The 18189-nt window shown below is 39.3% G+C and overlaps 1 protein-coding gene across 6 annotated transcripts in view; it reads left to right on the top strand.

Annotated features, from left to right (window-relative positions):
- Positions 1–18189, top strand: part of LEF1 (lymphoid enhancer binding factor 1) — a 121529-nt gene that overhangs the window by 75801 nt on the left and 27539 nt on the right. For 3 of the 6 annotated variants that reach the window (XM_007999481.3, XM_007999482.3, XM_007999485.3), the window contains exons 4-8: positions 3615–3747; positions 9502–9592; positions 11283–11366; positions 13423–13545; positions 14643–14805. In XM_007999481.3, the coding sequence (XP_007997672.1) occupies positions 3615–3747; positions 9502–9592; positions 11283–11366; positions 13423–13545; positions 14643–14805 (594 nt within the window). The remainder of the gene's footprint in view (positions 1–3614; positions 3748–9501; positions 9593–11282; positions 11367–13422; positions 13546–14642; positions 14806–18189) is intronic. The other 3 variants (XM_007999483.3, XM_007999484.3, XM_007999486.3) reach the window with 1 other exon arrangement.

Genomic DNA, 18189 nt, shown 5'->3' with positions numbered 1-18189 from the left:
GCTTGATCCCACTTCCAGAGCCCCAGAAAGTAAACTGCATGAGTTAGAAACCTTATCTGTGTGTTGGTCATTGGTGCTAGAATAGTGCTTGGAACATTTTAGGTGCTTAATAAATACAAATGCACACGGGCATGTATAACTCTGCATATAATGTAGCCACTTAATTTGTCTACAAACACTTAGATAGTTGGTTGATTATTCTTCCCCTTACCTACTCCCCACAGGAAAATACATACCACATTTTATTAGGAGATTAAATGAATGGAATTAAGAATGGTTATACTGGCTGTCTCAAAACTTAACCAAAGCAGCAGTGCCAGGGTTCTCACTTTGTGTGTGCACATAGTGTCAAGGGGCAGTAACTCCTGAAATCAGAGGAAACCCGCAGATTTGTGGGCTGAGGACTCTTGACTTTGATGACAATGTGCCACATATCTGCAGTGTAAGTTGGAATCCACTTTGTTCTGTTTATATATGTAGTGGAGATGGATGGTGGGAAGCAAACCATAACCCTTGGAATTCTGCTCACACATGCTATTGAAATTTCATATTACTTTCATTATTTGGCCACAAAAATGGACATAATCCTTGTTGGCTTTAACACACCTACTAGTACTGCTTTCACTATCCATCTTGCAAAATATAAGACAAGGCCAGGCTTAAATTAAAATCCTCGGCTTCTTATCTCCTTCCCACAGGAAAGCAAATCTGTGTTGAAAACCGTAAAATTAAGAGGAGAGCAAGGATAGCATAATTTAGCAAAAATTCATGGCACCAGATTCTGAGCTGTATGACTGGAGGGATAGGTCAGACATTAAGAAGATGCTGCCTGCTAATGCAAGTTCCTTAAGGTGGTGCTCTGGAAAAAAGAATACATCCAGAAGATTTCTGCAGTGTTTACTCTTTATAAGTACCCTAAGAAAATACCTTTATAGATTGTTCGGCAATTATGCTTATTTATGAGAATTTCAAAATGAAACTAAAAGCTGTTATTCTAAAGTATATTTGAAATCTATTCATTTTAACATTTGGGTGTTGAGATTTATGTTTCCATTTTAAAAAGAGTTTATAATAACCTCCTCCTATCCCTGTGTCTACCTACCCCCACTTCTAGCATTCTAAATTCCATGTATTTAAGAAGCTTATTCTGTTATTTGGAAAACTGCATCATTAACACTTGAAAAGCATTAAAAGATTTGTTTAACCTTTTACACATTTATATGCATAGATGTTTGTGCTGAGGTGTGTAGAGAAAAATTGTGTGGCTTTGATAATGGCACTCTATTTAATATATGCCAAGAGCTATATGAGCTATGCAAGTTTTGCCATTAATGAAGAGCTGATAATTATAAAATAGGGAAAATCTAGTATGGAAATTGTATCATTTTCCAAAAAAAGTGTGATTTTTTTTTTCCTTTGCTTTTTTATTCCCCCCTGTAAGTTTTTTTTGGATGGAGGTTGTAATGATAGGGTATAAGGAGAATTACTAGGGTAATTATTTCTAATTTTCCTGAGGGGAGTCCTTCCCATTGGAGCCACATATTTTTTATGCCTAATTTGTAAAGAATATTAAGTTCAAAATTAGTGTACATCATGGGTAGACCCGCCATACACAAGTGTTTTGTGGGGGCCCTCTTAACCATTCAGATATGGACTTACATTTTAAGCAGTTCACATTGTGCAGTTTTAGGCACTTCCTCAAATTTTTAAAAAATATGAATATTTGCTTCAGGAGAAAACTGATTTCACATGCATTTTAGTCAATAATATTGTAAGATCTAACTAATTCAAACTAATTATGATGAAGACATGTCTGAACTAGTGAATTGAGCATAATGATCTGCCCAGTTTCTCTTAAATTCATGTTACCCGTTACTACAGTGTTTTCAAGTAGAGATTTTCCTGCAACTGCTTTAATTATTAGATTAGTTTAAAATCAGAAACAAACACCTTTAACAGGTATATAATTGCTTGGAGTCCCTTTTTATTTGGTGGAAGGGTTATTGGGTCTCTTTAAAATGATCCCCCTAGAGAAGTTGTTAATGGGTATAAAAATACAGTTAGATAGAAAGAATAAGTTGTAGTATGTACAGTAGAGAAATTGTAGCTAAAAATAGATTATTAATAGCTAGAAGGGAAGAATTTTAATGTTCACAGAACAAAGAAAAGATAATGTTTGAGGTGATGGATATCCCAGTTATCCTAATTTGATCATTCTACCTTTTATACGGATATCAGAATGTTACATATACCACAGAATTTCTATAGCTATACCATATCAATAAAAATAAATAATAAATAAATAAGTGATTTTACTAATTAGGTTAAACCTACTTAAGTCTTCTTTATATTTTTTAATTACTTAGTAAGCACTTTTGGGTTGGGGAGGAACAACCGTAACTTTGTAACCAAAGTGATCACAGATTTCAAATTGATGAAGTCCAATTAGATACCTTGAATTAAAAAGTGTGACTGTTGACTTCCAAATTAAATAATAAAATGTTTGCAAACAAGTATAAGACATATAAAATGTGTTAAAATATACAATTTTAACAATTAAAAATATTATTAAAGCAATATTTCGGTTAGACATGGTGTCTCATGCCTGTAATCCTAGCACTTTGGGAGGCCAAAGTGGATGGATCACGAAGTCAGGAGTTCAAAACCAGCCTGGCTAACATAGTGAAACCCTGTCTCTACTAAAAATACAAAAAGAAATTAGCTGAGTGTGGTGGCGGATGCCTGTAGTCCCAGCTACTTCGGAGGCTGAGGCAGGAGAATCACTTGAACCCGGAAGGCAGAGGTTGCAGTGAGCTGAGATTGCGCCACTGCACTCCAGCCTGGGCGACACAGTGAAACTCTATCTCAAAAAAAAAAAAAAAAAAAGGCAGTATTTCATGTTATGCAGTTCAACTCAAGATTGGAAATTCCTTTTTATCAATTAATATTTATGGAAACTAGAGAAGCAGAAGATGAACTGAGGAGGGCTAAAGCATAATGGCTAGTCGTGTTTGATTGACAAAGCTGTAAAACTTGAAAGAATGGTGTAACATGGTTCTTAAAGATGTACAATGATAGAATTATGAATTCTATTAGCTGAGGGGATATCAGTTTAGGAAATTTATATTTATTGGGTTTAAAAATTTGTCCTTCAAATTAGCAATATTTATTCATTTATTTGCTCATTGAACAGTTTTTTACTTTTTGTGCTAGACATATGTAATGAATACAAATGTTGTAAAACATTTGTAAATTTTGCTCTAATTCGCTCTTTATTGACTTAACTTGAGAAAATAATCTAAAAGAGAGGGTAAATAGATGTGTACCGAAATTCATGCCATGTGGAAGAGTAGTGATCAACCTAAATCTCTGAAGAGGCACTGGTTAACTGATAACTCATGAATATCAGTGACATATTCATATATTTGAGAAGTATTTACCATGGAAAAATTGAGAAAAATTCTAAAAGAGACAATTCCACTTGTCCAGGTCTGAAGGTGATTCTTGGGTTATGTCGATGACTGGTTATGGCTGCTATGTGATTTTTTTTCTTTGGGAGAAAAGACTGGAGCTGAGCATCCATATTAACTGTTGACCTTGTGGTTACTTTGCAGTCAAATAAAGTGCCCGTGGTGCAGCCATCCCATGCAGTCCATCCTCTCACCCCCCTCATCACTTACAGTGACGAGCACTTTTCTCCAGGATCACACCCGTCACACATCCCATCAGATGTCAACTCCAAACAAGGTGAGAGTCCCTGTCTTTCTCAGCCTTTTTTGCTAAATGAAGAGCCAAGTCTCATCAGCCTGAGTGACCCTCCAGACGCCGGTGCTCCATATCACTGGGTGGATCAGAATATGTTTTTACAAGACAAGAGTAATTCATTTGATAGCAATTCTTTAGAAACACACAAGAATTTGTTACATGTATTATTCATTATTAAAAAGCAGAAGAAAAGCATAGCAGGGCCACAGGTGACAGCTTTGAAAATCTTTCACTCACTATGTAAACCAATAGATTGTGCAAATATACTAAAAATTCAGTACTCTACAATATTCATTTATTTCAGCATGTACAACATGTTGATGCTGGTAATTTTAAAATAGGAATGGAGAAAGTAGGAGATTTTTACTTCAGATGTTATTCTTTTGAATCTCTTTTGGTTATTCCATTATATCCCTATGGTGTTTCATCTTTTGTTATTTACCAGCACTAGGTTACATATTCTAAATAATCATTGATGTATAAAATCTCTGTTTAAAGTCCAAGAATCATGAATCTTATTTTATGCCTCTGTATTAATATTTGCTTCTACTTTGTTTATAGAAAAAATATATAGTACAAGAGGTCTGAAAAATTAAAACATCCTGTTTCTGCCTGATGTGTGCGAGTACGAGTTGGGAATAGGACGGAGAGCTCTGGTCCACCAAGCCTTCTGGTCCCATCACTCAGGGCAAACCTCAAGGGTGGATTTGCTCTCAGGGTAGCTCGTTCCTCTTTGCATGCACATGCACACTTGGACTTCATCAGGGTCTTTGAAAGTTCAAAATAAAAGATTTTAAAAAAAGTGAAGGCAGAGAATGTAAAGGGGTAAAATTTGTCCCTGCCTACATTTTACCCGTTTGTCCATCCCTTTCTGGGACTTACAATGGATAATAAAATTTAATGACTGTGTGAAAAAGAGTGGCATAGAGGCTGGGTGTTCTTTCCACTACTGGTGAACACTTCTAGATTAAATACTTAATGCTTTCATTTCCCTTCATTGTTAAAACAGAATGCTTATTTGAGGACTTAGTTACTAGTGCACTAGACTTGAGTAGTCTGAGTACTTTGAAAAGGTGAGAATCACTTATACATACATTTCCAGGTTTGCCTCTGTTTTATTTTTTATCCTCAGTCCTTCCTCCACCCTGCTTCCTTTAATCAAGAGCCTCCAAAAAATTAGGAATGTCCAAGAGTCAGGTCTATGGCTGTATAGTGAGAAAGGGAATTAAGATGGGGTCTCAGGAAGCAGGCTGAGTTTGAGAGGGAGGACCCGTCTTGGTCGTGGTCATGGTGAATTCGAAGTGTCTGTGAGATACCCAAGGGGAGACAGGAAGTAGGCCACTGAAACGTGTGGGTCTCCGACCAGCGTCCGAGCAGGGTGTGTACGTCTGGGAACCTATTTAGTTGTTAATTATTTCTTTATTTAACAATTAAATAGTGCTTACCCTGTCCTAGGTCCTGTTTGAAACTCTTTGAAACATTAACTTTTTAAAAAGAATAATAAATCAATCATAGTTCAGTAGTTTTTCTTTCAAGAATAATAGGACAGTTCAATTTTTTTAAAAAAAGTTAAGTTTATAACTGGCTCTCAATTGCAGTTATAGTTTCTCTTCTGTTTCCATCTCTTACTGCCACCCTACCTTGTTTTGAGTAATTGTAAGTTATATCATTGCTTCTCAAACTTTTTTTAAACAAACTCTCCAAAACTACAGAGAAGGGACTACTGGTCATCACCAGAAGTTGTCTGCTTGCAGTTTCTTCGGTCTTTATTTTGTTCTAAAGATTGGTGTGATTTTTGTATTCTGGTCTGTGCACTATTTATGCTTGTTTTAATGTAAAGATCCTGTTTTATCCCGGGCTTTGTGTTCCTTATTATCATGTACTTCTGGAGATATATAAACTCCACTTTGAAAAAAGCACTCACTTTCATGATACTGAGTTTGTATCATTCCAGTTGGGTACTTTTGTTGTGAAGAAAATAAGCTTTCTAGATCTCTTGCTTTTAATTCTTTTTCTCTCCTGCCTTTTGGGATATATCATGAGCTCAGCTGGTTAGTGCATGATGGTACTGAGGCCAGAGCTGCTGGTTTCAAAGATCATAATAGACTACTAGTTAGCTGTATCTTTCCCCAACCCCTCCACCTCAGCCAGAAAAAAGCAACCAAAGAGTATCATATTCACATTTTAACCCTAGGTAGAACTATCACGTAAATATAAAATGTTTGCCAGCAGAACTCGTTCTCACTGGTGGAAAAACAACTCCAGGTTAATTTCCTATTAGGGAGCACATTAGTTTTCATGTGTGTGTGTGTGTGTGTGTGTGTGTGTGTGTGTGTGTGTGTGTGTAAGGGAAAGTACGTTAATGCCAATTTTCTTATTACGAGTTTGGTAAAAATATCAAAAGTAAAGCACTTTTAGGAAATCCTAGGTTTATATGTCTGTTTTTATCTATGTGTTACCCATTTTATCCTTACAAATGACAACAAATACTTATACTTTTGCACCAGGCACTTTTCCGTAGTACATATATTAATGCATTTATTCTTCACAACAGTCCTATTCTGATTTTATAAAACAGTAGCAATTAAATAACTTCCTCAAAAATACATAGCTAGTGAGCAGTATATCCATATAGTCTGACTTCAGTATTATTTCACCTATGTCTATAGAAGTTACCTATACAAGTTTAAAAATCTTAAAGGCTATGCTGAGTATATCCTCCAGCACATAGTAAGTGTTCAATAAATACTAGTTGAATAAATGATGTGAAATGGGCTGGGCACAATGTGGTTCATGCTTGTAATCCCGGCTACTCAGGAGGCTGAAGCAAGGATCGCTTGAGGCCAGGAGTTTGAGGCCAGCCTGGGCAACAGAGTGAGACCCCCCTCAGCTCTAAAAAAATTAAATAAATAAAAAACAAACTTTAAAAAAATGATGTGAAATGTGTCTTCAGTGGCATAGTAGTTGGTGGAGAGACACACACTTTTGAGACTCTTTGGAAATAGGATTTTGAAAGGACGGTGACCTATTTAGAAAACCCAGATCCACTTTCTCCTCACATGACGTAAGCTACATCATGTATTTGCATGCACCTGCCAAATGATTGAGGATATTGACCCAGCATATGGAATGGGTCTGTTTTAACACTTCTGACTTCACTTGTTTGTTTGTTCAGTTGGTCAGAAATATTAACTGAGAGGCTTCTCTGCAGAAAACCATGGTTTGATACATAAATTGGTAAAATGTGATCTTTTTCTCCAAGCAGGATATAAGCTCATATAGGAAATCATTTACACAGACTAATAAAACAAAATGAAGAGCATCCCAAGTACCACATTAAAAGTACAAATAAAAAACTTGTAGATTCAAAGGAAAAGATTTCTCAGAGCTGTAAGTTAGAGAAAATTGCCTATGAGAAGAACATTTGAAAGAAGAGTAGAATTTCTATAGATAACAGTCAAACGCCTAGCATAGGACCTGCCCTCTAGCTCCTTCCTTCTTCCTTCTAGCAGAAGAGTGAAACCCAACTAGTTGGCATTTTTTGTTCTGTTGAATCACTTCTGAACAGTATCACTTCTGCTGTGTTCTAAGCGTGTTTAGAACATGGAGTAGCATGGAGAGTAAGAGTTTAAGCTTAAAGACACATGACTGCAAGCAAGTTACCACTCTCTGTCCCAGTGACAAAAGTTCAGGACAGAAAACAGATTCCTTAACAGTCACTTAGCCTCTCTAGACCTCAATTTCCATGCCTGTGAAATAGAGAAATTAAAGTAGATAATTCAGGGCCGGGCACAGTGGTTCATGCCTGTAATCCCAGCACTGGGAGGACGAGGCAGACGGATCACCTGAGGTCAGGAGTTCAAGATCAGCCTGGCCAACATGGCGAAGCCCCATCTCTACTAAAAATATAAAAATTAGTCAGGCGTGATGGCACACACCTATAGTGCTGGCTACTCGGGAGACTGAGGCAGGAGAATTGCTTGAACCTGGGAGATGAAGGTTGTGGTGAGCTGAAATTGTGCCACTGTACTCTAGCCTGGGTGACAGAGCGAGACTGTCTCAAAAATAAAATAAAATAAAATAAAATAAAATAAAATAAAATAAAATAAAGTGAATAATTCAGGTGGTCTGTGACCGCTAGCTACAATTTTCAAGTATAGAACATTGAAATTTTCACTAAGTTTCTAATGTTTTTCAGGGTTGGTCAAGTCGTATTGCTTTGATTTTGTTTCCCCCGCGACTGAGCAATCCCCTTACAGACCCTGAGATCTGGGGTGGTATCTGGATCTCAGAGTTAAGGGGACAGCAAATTGAAAAGCCACCTCAGTGATTCTGGTATGTCAAGAATCACCACTGCAAACTCCCCCACCCCCAAAAAATCCTAGGGTAAAAAATTTATGTTCCGCTGTAACCAAAAGAGTCAGTATTTCTAACAAAAACAATTTTTTTAAATAAAAGAGATTTGAGACCATTATTTTAAAAACAGCAAAACATGAGATGATTTAAGGTAAGCCCTCTCGAGAGATTAAAGAACTTTTTTTCCTTCCCACCTACTTTCTGTAAGAATTGAGAAATAGTTCATTCTAACTTCAAAGTTGAATTAACACCAACTTTCAAGACAGCACTTCTTGTCATTCCCAATTTGAAGGCTTTTAATATCTTTAAGATACAAATGAAATTCCTTGGCACTTTAAATAGTAAAAAACAGAATATTTAAGAAACATCTTCCACGTACTCGTCTAATTCCACAGATTAGCCAGTATGTGATATTTACAGTCACTAAACATATAATCTGAGTGTTAAACCTTGGAATTTGTGCTTGTATATGGAAGTGGTCTTTTAAAGCCATCATTAGCTACGTGAAGACACATCTGTGGCTTTTTTTTCTGCTCTGAATCACTTTCCCCCAAAAACATTGAATCTAAGTTTTTATATTTTACATTTTATGCATTTGTCTTGTCATTTTTTTTCTTCTGTATGTAGGGTAAGGTATAAAGGGATGTCACTTGGGACTGGGATTACATATAATCTTTAGGTGGTTTTCACAGTTTCAGGGCAGTGTACTCCAGGGAGTGTGAGCTCAAGAACCAATTTGGTGGCACTCTCATTTTCTGTGGAATTCAGCTAATCCAGAACAGCTTGACCTTGCAGCCCAGAGGACTCAACTCGATGAAGAGCTTAGACAGAGACCAAATGAATCATATCAAGTGTGACCATTATGGGGCTGAAGATGATTCCTAATTAATCTTTGATCCTCTGAGGTGTCACATTTCCCAAGTCTGTGTGTCCATAAGGGAACCAATAAAAATACAAAAATGGCAATTTACCTAATCCTTGGACACCATGGCAAGCCATCTACTTATGAAGGGCTGTCGTTTTCCATTCTACAAAAAAAATCATTCTCATTCTATACAAAACAATTGTCTACCATTTTCTTAAATAATGTGAAATATTGAGGGCAAAATAAATAATTTAAAAGTCTATTTTGATGATTGTATTACTAGCAGCATCTTTACTCCTTTTGAGTTCCTTAGGATGATACTGTCTGAAGGCCCAGTTTTCCCAGATGTTGAAATCTTGAGAAAAGCTAACAAATTGACTCCTGTTCTTTGGCCGTGGTGAATAAATATTGTTTCATTCTGAACCTTAAGTTTGAATGGTATAAAACATGTAGTTGCGTTTCTGGTTAAATATCCTGTGAATGTGCAAATAATACCTCTCTGTTCTGTTTAACAGGCATGTCCAGACATCCTCCAGCTCCTGATATCCCTACTTTTTATCCCCTGTCTCCGGGTGGTGTTGGACAGATCACCCCACCTCTTGGCTGGTAAGAACCTTGCTGTCCCCTTCAGCCAGGCATTTGAACACATGTTCCTCCACTTTGCATTCATGGAAATTAGATTTATGAATGGTAACACTTGAGGAGTTGAGAAAATTTCACATCAACAAGCAAGGTGCTAACTTTATTCATTTTTCATTTCAATTTAAAAGATTAAAAAACATACAGACTTTGAAATGGATTGATCTGATTGCTAATATGGGTAGAAAATGACTGTAGCATTTGCTTTGAAGCTTATAGTTTTATGGATTCCATTTGTGGCTTTGGGCATTTGCTATGCCTGTACAAAGTTAGTACTCAGTGTGGTTTTTCTTTTCTAGGTTTTTTTAATGAACAACTTATATTTTTCAAAAATGAATTTAGACACATTTAATATCTACCTTTGCTTGTAAGTGGGCAAGTAAGGTAAATGACAAAAATAACTAGAGAGAAATTCAACAATATAAGAGCATTTTTGGGATGTTAATGAAGTAAGCGTCCAATTTGAGTTCAGAGTAGTAAAAAACTTATTTGGGGGCCTTCTTTTCTTCTGAATATAAATGCTAATGCTCTTTATTTTGTTGTTTGTTTCTAAAAATATGCTTACTGCTGCCTCCAAAATCTTTTCAATTATGAAGGTGAAGGAAATATATTTTGGGAAGGAAGAATAACATAGTATAGCCAATTTTTATTATTTTATGATTAGCCCACAACGTTTCCTCCTCCCACTCCCATACTCTCTCCACTCTTCCCTCCCCAATTCTCACTCCATAGAAATAATGCTCAACTCTAGCAATTGTTTCTCTCTTTTTTCCACTTGACTCTCTATGTCACAGCCCCCATGTCATTGTCCCCCATCTCCCTACCTGGACATCCTTGCATTAGCCTTCTTCAGCTAGGAAGGGTCATCCTGCCATGGACAGTCCAGCTTTCTCTCTTTCTCTCTCTCTGTCTCCCTAGCATTACATCTCTTAGTCAGTAACTGCTTGAATTTAATTGATTATGCATACACTTTCAAACCTAGATCAATTATTCTTTCTGAACTTAGCGACTTAGGGGCAATAGTCCTGTGCTGAATCGTACCACTGGCAGCTGGAAATAAAGTCTATGTAAATGAAAAATGAGAGATGTAGAAAGAACACAGGGAAAAATGGACTTCTCAGGGTGGAGAGAAAATAATTCCAGTGAATTAGTCTTTTATTTCTTGACTTTAACATGTATATGGGGGAAAAGGTACAGTGTTTTTAAACTGTTTATTTTTATATAAATATACAATTTTATTTTCTTTCTTCCCTTGCCTGAAATTCTCAAATATTCAGATAAAGAAGTCACTCAGCTCCTTCTCTGAAGGGAATATTTCACTGTTCTCAGGGTTCTGTTATATTCAGTAAACATTTAAGTGCTTACTTTGTTCAAAGCATTAATGGGATTGGGAGAGGGGATGGGATAAAAGAGACATAATTCGTGGACGGTTTGTTTCAAAATTGAGGGTGGGAGATTTCTTTGAAGGCAAATGATGCTTTGATTGGGTGGAGGGTGAGGAAGGGGAACGGTTACATATCTGAAACAATGCTGGGGTCTGTAATACTTCCACAAGATTCTGTTTGAATATCTCCCTCTTCTCCCCTCATCCAACTCTTACTACTGGTTGGTAACTCGTGTTTTGTCATTGATGGGTTCCTTTCTTCTGTGACCTCAGGCAAGGTCAGCCTGTATATCCCATCACGGGTGGATTCAGGCAACCCTACCCATCCTCACTGTCAGTCGACACTTCCATGTCCAGGTAGGTGGAGGTGGAAACCGGGGCGCTCGAGGACAAGTTGCTCTTCTCGTGCTTGCATCCTGTGCGCCTCTGCTTGCCTTTTGGTTGGCTAGGAGGGTGCATACCTCAGCCATGTGTCTGTCTGTGCAGTGTGCCTGGCTCCCACACTAGGTGTCAGAGAGAGTCCCGGGTAGGAGCTCTGTGCTATGCCCCGGCTGGATCAGCCACACCATCGGGGGATGGACTCAGCCTCCCTGGAAAGCGTTGCCTCCAAATGAATTCATGGCCGCCTGACTGTGGGATGGAAACTGTCCGGAAAGCGGACATTAGAAGGAAGAGTTTGTTTGATTCAAAATATGCCAGGGGTGGGGTAAGGGAGGAGGATAAAACTGGTTTGGTCTCAGCTCTATAATTTGCTTCCTTTGTGGAAAGTTGTATCAGTTTGATGCGGCAGTGTTTGAAAATGCCCAGATAGTCTAGAGTCTTCCTGGACGGAGGCTGTCAGAGGAGACAGAACAGTGCGGACAGGCTGGCAGGCCATACAGGGTGTGTGTCCTAGTGTGTGAATCAGGCCCTGTGTGGACATGGTCGTGCCAGCGGAGCTCGGGAGGCCTGCTGCGCTTCACCGAGAAGCTGCTGTGTATGATGCTTTTGCTTCTGGAGAGGATGGCTCTGTGCCCTGTGCTTGATGTACACACACATTTGGGGTGCATCATCTGTGTGTTCGATGTGGCTTTGTCAAGGGAGCTAGCATTATTGTGCCGGAAGTCAAACTGGTGGGTTATTAACTGGTTGTGAATATGTCTTTTTTATATGGGTATAGTTTTCAAAGTTTCTGTGGTGAATTACAGCTTTAAAAAAATTTTTTTTTCAGTGAGTTGTAAATGTAGCTGATTGTGGGAGGAGGTGGAATTAATATCCTTCCCCTTAAAACATATTTTTATACTTTTTAACATCGTAAGAACTATCTGATGATAGAATTCTCACAGGCAAATAACTAGCATCATGTATTTTTGCAAGTAATACATTTAGCAAAGCCTCATTATTTGGTCAAATATTTGTATTTTTACCATGCTTTCTTCATATTTTAAAATTTGTTTTTGAAAAATATATATTCTAGCAGAGTTCCTTTCAAGAAGAAGAAATTAATTGTATAGGCTGTGATGAAAGACCCCAGAATGTTGTTCTTGCTGAATTAAATGTTTACTTTAAAACAGTTTGAAAAGCAAAAATTTCTAAAACATATCCAAATTTATCTAGAGAGCTTATTGAAAGTACTGTCTATATTTTATTTTTCTTGCATGGCAGTTTCCCTCCTTTGTGTTGGCTGGTGGTGGATATTTTAAGATTTTTTTTAATGCTGTCCAAGCGTACTTGGGGAAAAAGCCTTTGGCAAGTGTAGTTTTTAACCTTGATGCAAAACTTTATCCTCCCTTTAAATTCTACTCCTTATTTCTCTTACCAGTTTTCCATAAGATGAGATCTCTGAAACATTAGTGTATTTCTGCACAGAAAATCATTTTGGATGATGTTAATGGAAACCTTATTAAATGGGAGATTGATTCCTATCCGTTTTCTCAGTTGTTCCCTTCTAATATGGATGAGAAAGCCAATAATATGAGAAAATTCTCATTGCGATGGTTTGCTCAGGAATATAGGCAGAGATTTTAAAACATGATGTCTTTTGCTTTCATTTAAAAAGCATTTAAAAAGCTAAGTCTTAAATAAAGTGTTATATTTCCAATAATTACTTTTAGTGAAATTCCTATTTCAAAATTGCTTTGCAAGAAAAATGATTCACTTTTTTTTTTAATCTCATGGCCTACAGCCCTCCTAGGAAAAATGTCAGATTCTACTATTAGTTTGAAAAAACTACAGGAAATAATTATAAATACTTCCACCCGAATATAGAAAGAAAAAAAATTAATTATCAGCCCACTCTATAGTTAATGTGTCTGTGCATAAAGATGTGTTTTTATTCTTAGCCAGTAGCAGTTAGTGGATTGCTTTGAAATTCCATCTAGCTTTTACTGCAGCAGCCAGTAGTACATTGTTTTCTTCTCTTTCCTTCTTTTAGGTTTTCTCATCATATGATTCCCGGTCCTCCTGGTCCCCACACAACTGGCATCCCTCATCCAGCTATTGTAACACCTCAGGTCAAACAGGAACATCCCCACACTGACAGTGACCTAATGCACGTGTAAGTATCCACCCGGGCTCTGCTGTGATTGCCTGAGGATGCTGAAGATTTCTACACTGTTGCTCCTTTGCAACAGTGATCCTTCACCCCTTTCTGTTACTGTGAAACTCAGTGCACCTCTGCCTTGAAAGCTCTGTCCCTGAGGACATTAAGCAGCCTCATTCCTACTGTGCTGATTTTGATTCTGAGGTTGCAAAGGAGTGCGGACCTTAAAAGATCATGGGAACCTCAACAAAATGGAAAAATCTTCAGAACACAGGCATTCAAGACTCTTGAGCTGTTTAGCCACTTACCACTGAATTTTCATTTGGTTCAGATTATTGGGGAGAACCTGTTCCTACCTGAGTGAAGTAGATTGGAGGGTTTAATGCACTTTCTTCTGGAAGAAGAAAGTGGCTCCAAGCTTCAATAGCACAGAATTCAAGGGAAAGGAACAAATAAAGCCCAAGATTCCCTGTTGGGCCAGGGTTGTCTCAGACTGTGAGTGCAGGGCTAAATTAATTTACTCTGAAGAGATTAGTAATTGAGCTTCTTAATCTAGGTTTTGTGAATGGGAGGGTGGGGTTGGGAGGCAGCATGTGATTGTCCATAAAGCCCTTGCAAATGTATGCAAAGGCAACATGTATTTGTTTGGGGGAAAAGGTCTAAAGATTTAGTAGCTTCTTGAAGTGGTCCTTAACCCCCTGCAAAAGTTAAGAGCCTCTATTCTGAAAGAGAAATGATCACCTGTGCTGTGTGTTCAGCTTCTTCTGAAGGGACCAGAGAACTCAGCCTCAGAGCCCGCCTGGAGCATCTTCACAGTGCCAAGTCCATTTCTACTTGGTGTTCATAGTTCTCTAATGACAGGTCCACTTTCTCAAACCAAAGGGTTTTATTCTCAGTCACTGAGTAGATAGGAAGCCCTATTGGATGGGTTGTTTGCCTCTCATTGTTTCATCAGATGAGTCAAGAGCTGCTCTTCCAACTTGGTGGTGGTCTGAGGCGAGAGGGTTGTCCCCATCCTGAGTGCAGCCATGTGAGCAGGTGCTCTGCTTCTCTCCTCCTCCATCCCTTCCTCATTCCTTCCACCCCTTCCCCTAACCACCACCACCTTTTAGGAAGCCTCAGCATGAACAGAGAAAGGAGCAGGAGCCAAAAAGACCTCACATTAAGAAGCCTCTGAATGCTTTTATGTTATACATGAAAGAAATGAGAGCGAATGTCGTCGCTGAGTGTACTCTAAAAGAAAGTGCAGCTATCAACCAGATTCTCGGCAGAAGGGTAAGTAGTGGAGTCATGTATAAATGTTTATGGTAGCCATGGAACTGCTTCATGAAAATCTGCCCCAATTTAATCACATGTCAGGTGGTCATAGAATGTGTTTGCACTTCAAGATATGATATGATGCATTTTAAACAATTTTGATAACTGTTTTTACTGTTACTGTTTTTTAAAACAGTGGTATGATCATGGTTCACTGCAGCCTTGACCTCCTGGGCTCAAGTGATCCTTCCACCTCAGCCTCCAGAATAGCTAGGACTATAGTCGTTGTGCCACCATGCCTGGCTAAATTTTTTTTTTTTTTCCCAATTTAAAACTTTTCATTAAAAAGTAAACTTTAATGTTGAAAATGCAACTTGGGGAGGGCAGGAAGATCACACACAAGGCTGTCAACTTCACACTTGGAGGGTTGCACAGTGGTCGGGCAGAGGCGCTCCTCACTTCCCAGATGGGGCTGCAGCTGTGCAGAGGCGCCCCTCACTTCCCAGACAGGGCGGCGACCGGGCAGAGGCGCCCCTCACTTCCCAGACAGGGAGGTGGCCGGGCAGAGGCACCCCTCAATTCCCAGACAGGGCAGTGGCCGGCTGGACAGAGGCGCCCCTCACTTCCCAGACAGGGCGGCGGCCGGGCAGAGGCACCCCTCAGTTCCCAGACAGGGTGGCGGCCGGCCGGACAGAGGCGCTCCTCAGTTCCCAGACAGGGCGGCGGCCGGGCAGAGGCGCTCCTCTCTTCCCAGTCGGTTGGATGGTGGGGCAGAGGTACTCCTCTCTTACCAGTCAATTTGGGTGGCTGGGCAGAGGCACTCCTCACTTCCCGGACAGGGCGGCCGGGCAGAGGTGCCCCTCATTTCCCAGACGGGGTGGCCAGGCAGAGGGGCTCCTCCCTTGTCAGACGGGGCAGTGGCCAATGCCTGGCTAATTAAAAAAATAATTTTTGTAGAGATATGGTATTGCTATGTTCCCAGGCTGGTCTCAAACTCCTGGGCTCAAGCAAACTTCCCACTTTTGGCCTCCCAAAGTGCTGGGTGAATAAGTGTGAGCCACTGTTCCTGGCCTTGTTATCATTCTTTTTTTTTTTTTTTTTTGAGATGAGTCTCGCTCTGTCACCCAGGTTGGAGTACAGTGGCATGATCCTGGCTTACTGCAGCCTCTACCTCCTAGCTTCTGGTGATTCTCCTGCCTCCGCTTCCCTGGTAGCTGGAATTACAGTTGCCTACCACCACACCTGGCTAATTTTTGTATTTTTTTTAGTAGAGACAGGGTTTCACTGTGTTGGCCAGGTTGATCTTGAACTCCAGACCTCAAGTCGTCCACCTGCCTCGACCTCCTAAAGCCCCATTATCATTCTTTAAACAAATATTGATTATACTTTTGGGCCAGGCATGATGCCTGGAGATTAGGTAATAATTGCTGAATAAAACAGATGCAGCCACTGGGCACGGTGGCTCACACCTGTAATCTCAGCACTTTGGGAGGCCAAGGCAGGCAGATCACCTGAGGTCGGGAGTTCGAGACCAGCCTGGCTGACATAGTGAAACCCCGTCTCTACCAAAAATAAAAAAATTAGCTGAGTGTGTGGTGGTGGATGCCTGTAATCTCAGCTACTCAGGAGGCTGAGGCAGGAGAATCACTTAAATCTGGGAGGCGGAGTTTGCTGTGAGCCGAGATTGTGCCACTTGCTCTCTAACCTGGGCAACAGACAGAGACTCTGTCTCAAAAAATTAAATAAATAAATATTCAACTAGAATTTACAGATATATAAATCACTGTTAGGGCCTGTATTAGCCAAAATAGATACAGCCCTTTCTGGAGCTTCAAGTTTTGTGACAGAATACAGACATTAGATAAATAATTGCCAATAAATATTATAATAAAAATTATGATAAATACTGTGAATGTAGGGAATCAGATTCAGTGAGAAAGAACAGTAGGGGCTTGGGCAGGCCCCACTGAGGAAACTATTTAAGCTGAGATGTGAGAGCTAAGTAGAGATGAATGGGGAGAAGTAGATTCCCCCACATGCAGATGGAGTAGCATGTGTGTGCCTCCTCTGAAACAGGAAAGCACTTAGCCCTTTCAGAGAGCCTACAGCAAGGTCTTTGGGGGACCAGCCTGGCAAACAGAGGTGGCCACTCCTTCCAGGACAGAAGCAGAGCTCTTCTACCATGAGGTTTTATATGGAAGAATGTATATGATCCTGAGGAGTCTTGATTCTAGAAAGACTGTTCTCCAAATCTCAAAGTGTACACCTGCTGTTTCTGGGTTGCCCTTTTCTTTTCATTCATTCATTGACCAATGCTATGATGTTTTTTTGAGCACCTATTATGTACCAGGCAGCAGGCTACAACTAGGATAGACACTCTAAGATTGTTTATCCAGCTGTCAGCCAAAAGACATACATAGTCAGTCCTTACAAGTACTTTGCATGGGATTGAAGTGATTTTAGTTAGATGGCTGAAGAGTGGTAGAGAGAGTTTGAATTTCTCTAATTTAAATTACATTTTCACCATAATCACAGTATCATTATAATTTTAGAAATGTTTCATTTTAATTTGTTGATGCTCTTCATATCTGTGTGGTAGCCTCTTAATTTGTGACCCTGCGTTTGTTTTTGCAACCTCTCAAGAAATTCATGATTGGCAAATGAACATTCAGTTGTGTAGGATCTAACAACCCTTGTGAAACATAGAGGATCATGTGTTAGCTATTGTTGATGATAATTTTACCAGGTCTGTTCCGAACCTAATAAATTTGAACATTTATAACAGAAAGCATTCAGGAGATTTCCAGTCCTTGTGAACAGGAGGGAAGCAGGCCCTCTTACATTATTGATTCCCATCAGATAGCCTCAAAATGCAGCTATTTCCAATCTGCAAGTCACCAGGGTTTCCAGGGGAGGATGTGGTGGTAGATTATAGCTTTTTTTGGTGTCCTGTGTACAATGCCCTATCTCCCTGTGGATTCTTAGACACTTAATAACAATAATTACAATGCTTTCCCAAGCCAGATCATGGCAGATGAGTGATTCCCATCATCTTGGAAGAACTCTGCCTTAAAAGCTGATGATCATTTTCCCTGACTCTTTAAAAGAAGAAATCAGAGGAAAAGAAGGGCCGATGTTTTTATTTCAGCTTGTATACAACTCTTAGTTTTTTCTTTTTTGAGTTAAGGGCCCCCTGGCCTTCCAGTGGGAAATACTTTCCTGCTCAAGAGAGTAAGTGAGGATATGATATGAAGGTATGCTTCCTATTCTTAATGCACATTTTCAACAATTGCTACTTTCCCAGCTCCCTTAACAATCCCCAGATCTGAGCATGTGTCCTAAAGGATGGTTCTTATTTGGGGTCTCTGTCTGTCTCTGATTTAGACACCTGTTTCTATTTAT

The sequence above is a fragment of the Chlorocebus sabaeus genome, chromosome 7 (genome assembly GCF_047675955.1).
Source record: "Chlorocebus sabaeus isolate Y175 chromosome 7, mChlSab1.0.hap1, whole genome shotgun sequence".
NCBI lineage: Eukaryota > Metazoa > Chordata > Mammalia > Primates > Cercopithecidae > Chlorocebus > Chlorocebus sabaeus.
This window is presented reverse-complemented; position numbering and strand designations above follow the sequence as displayed.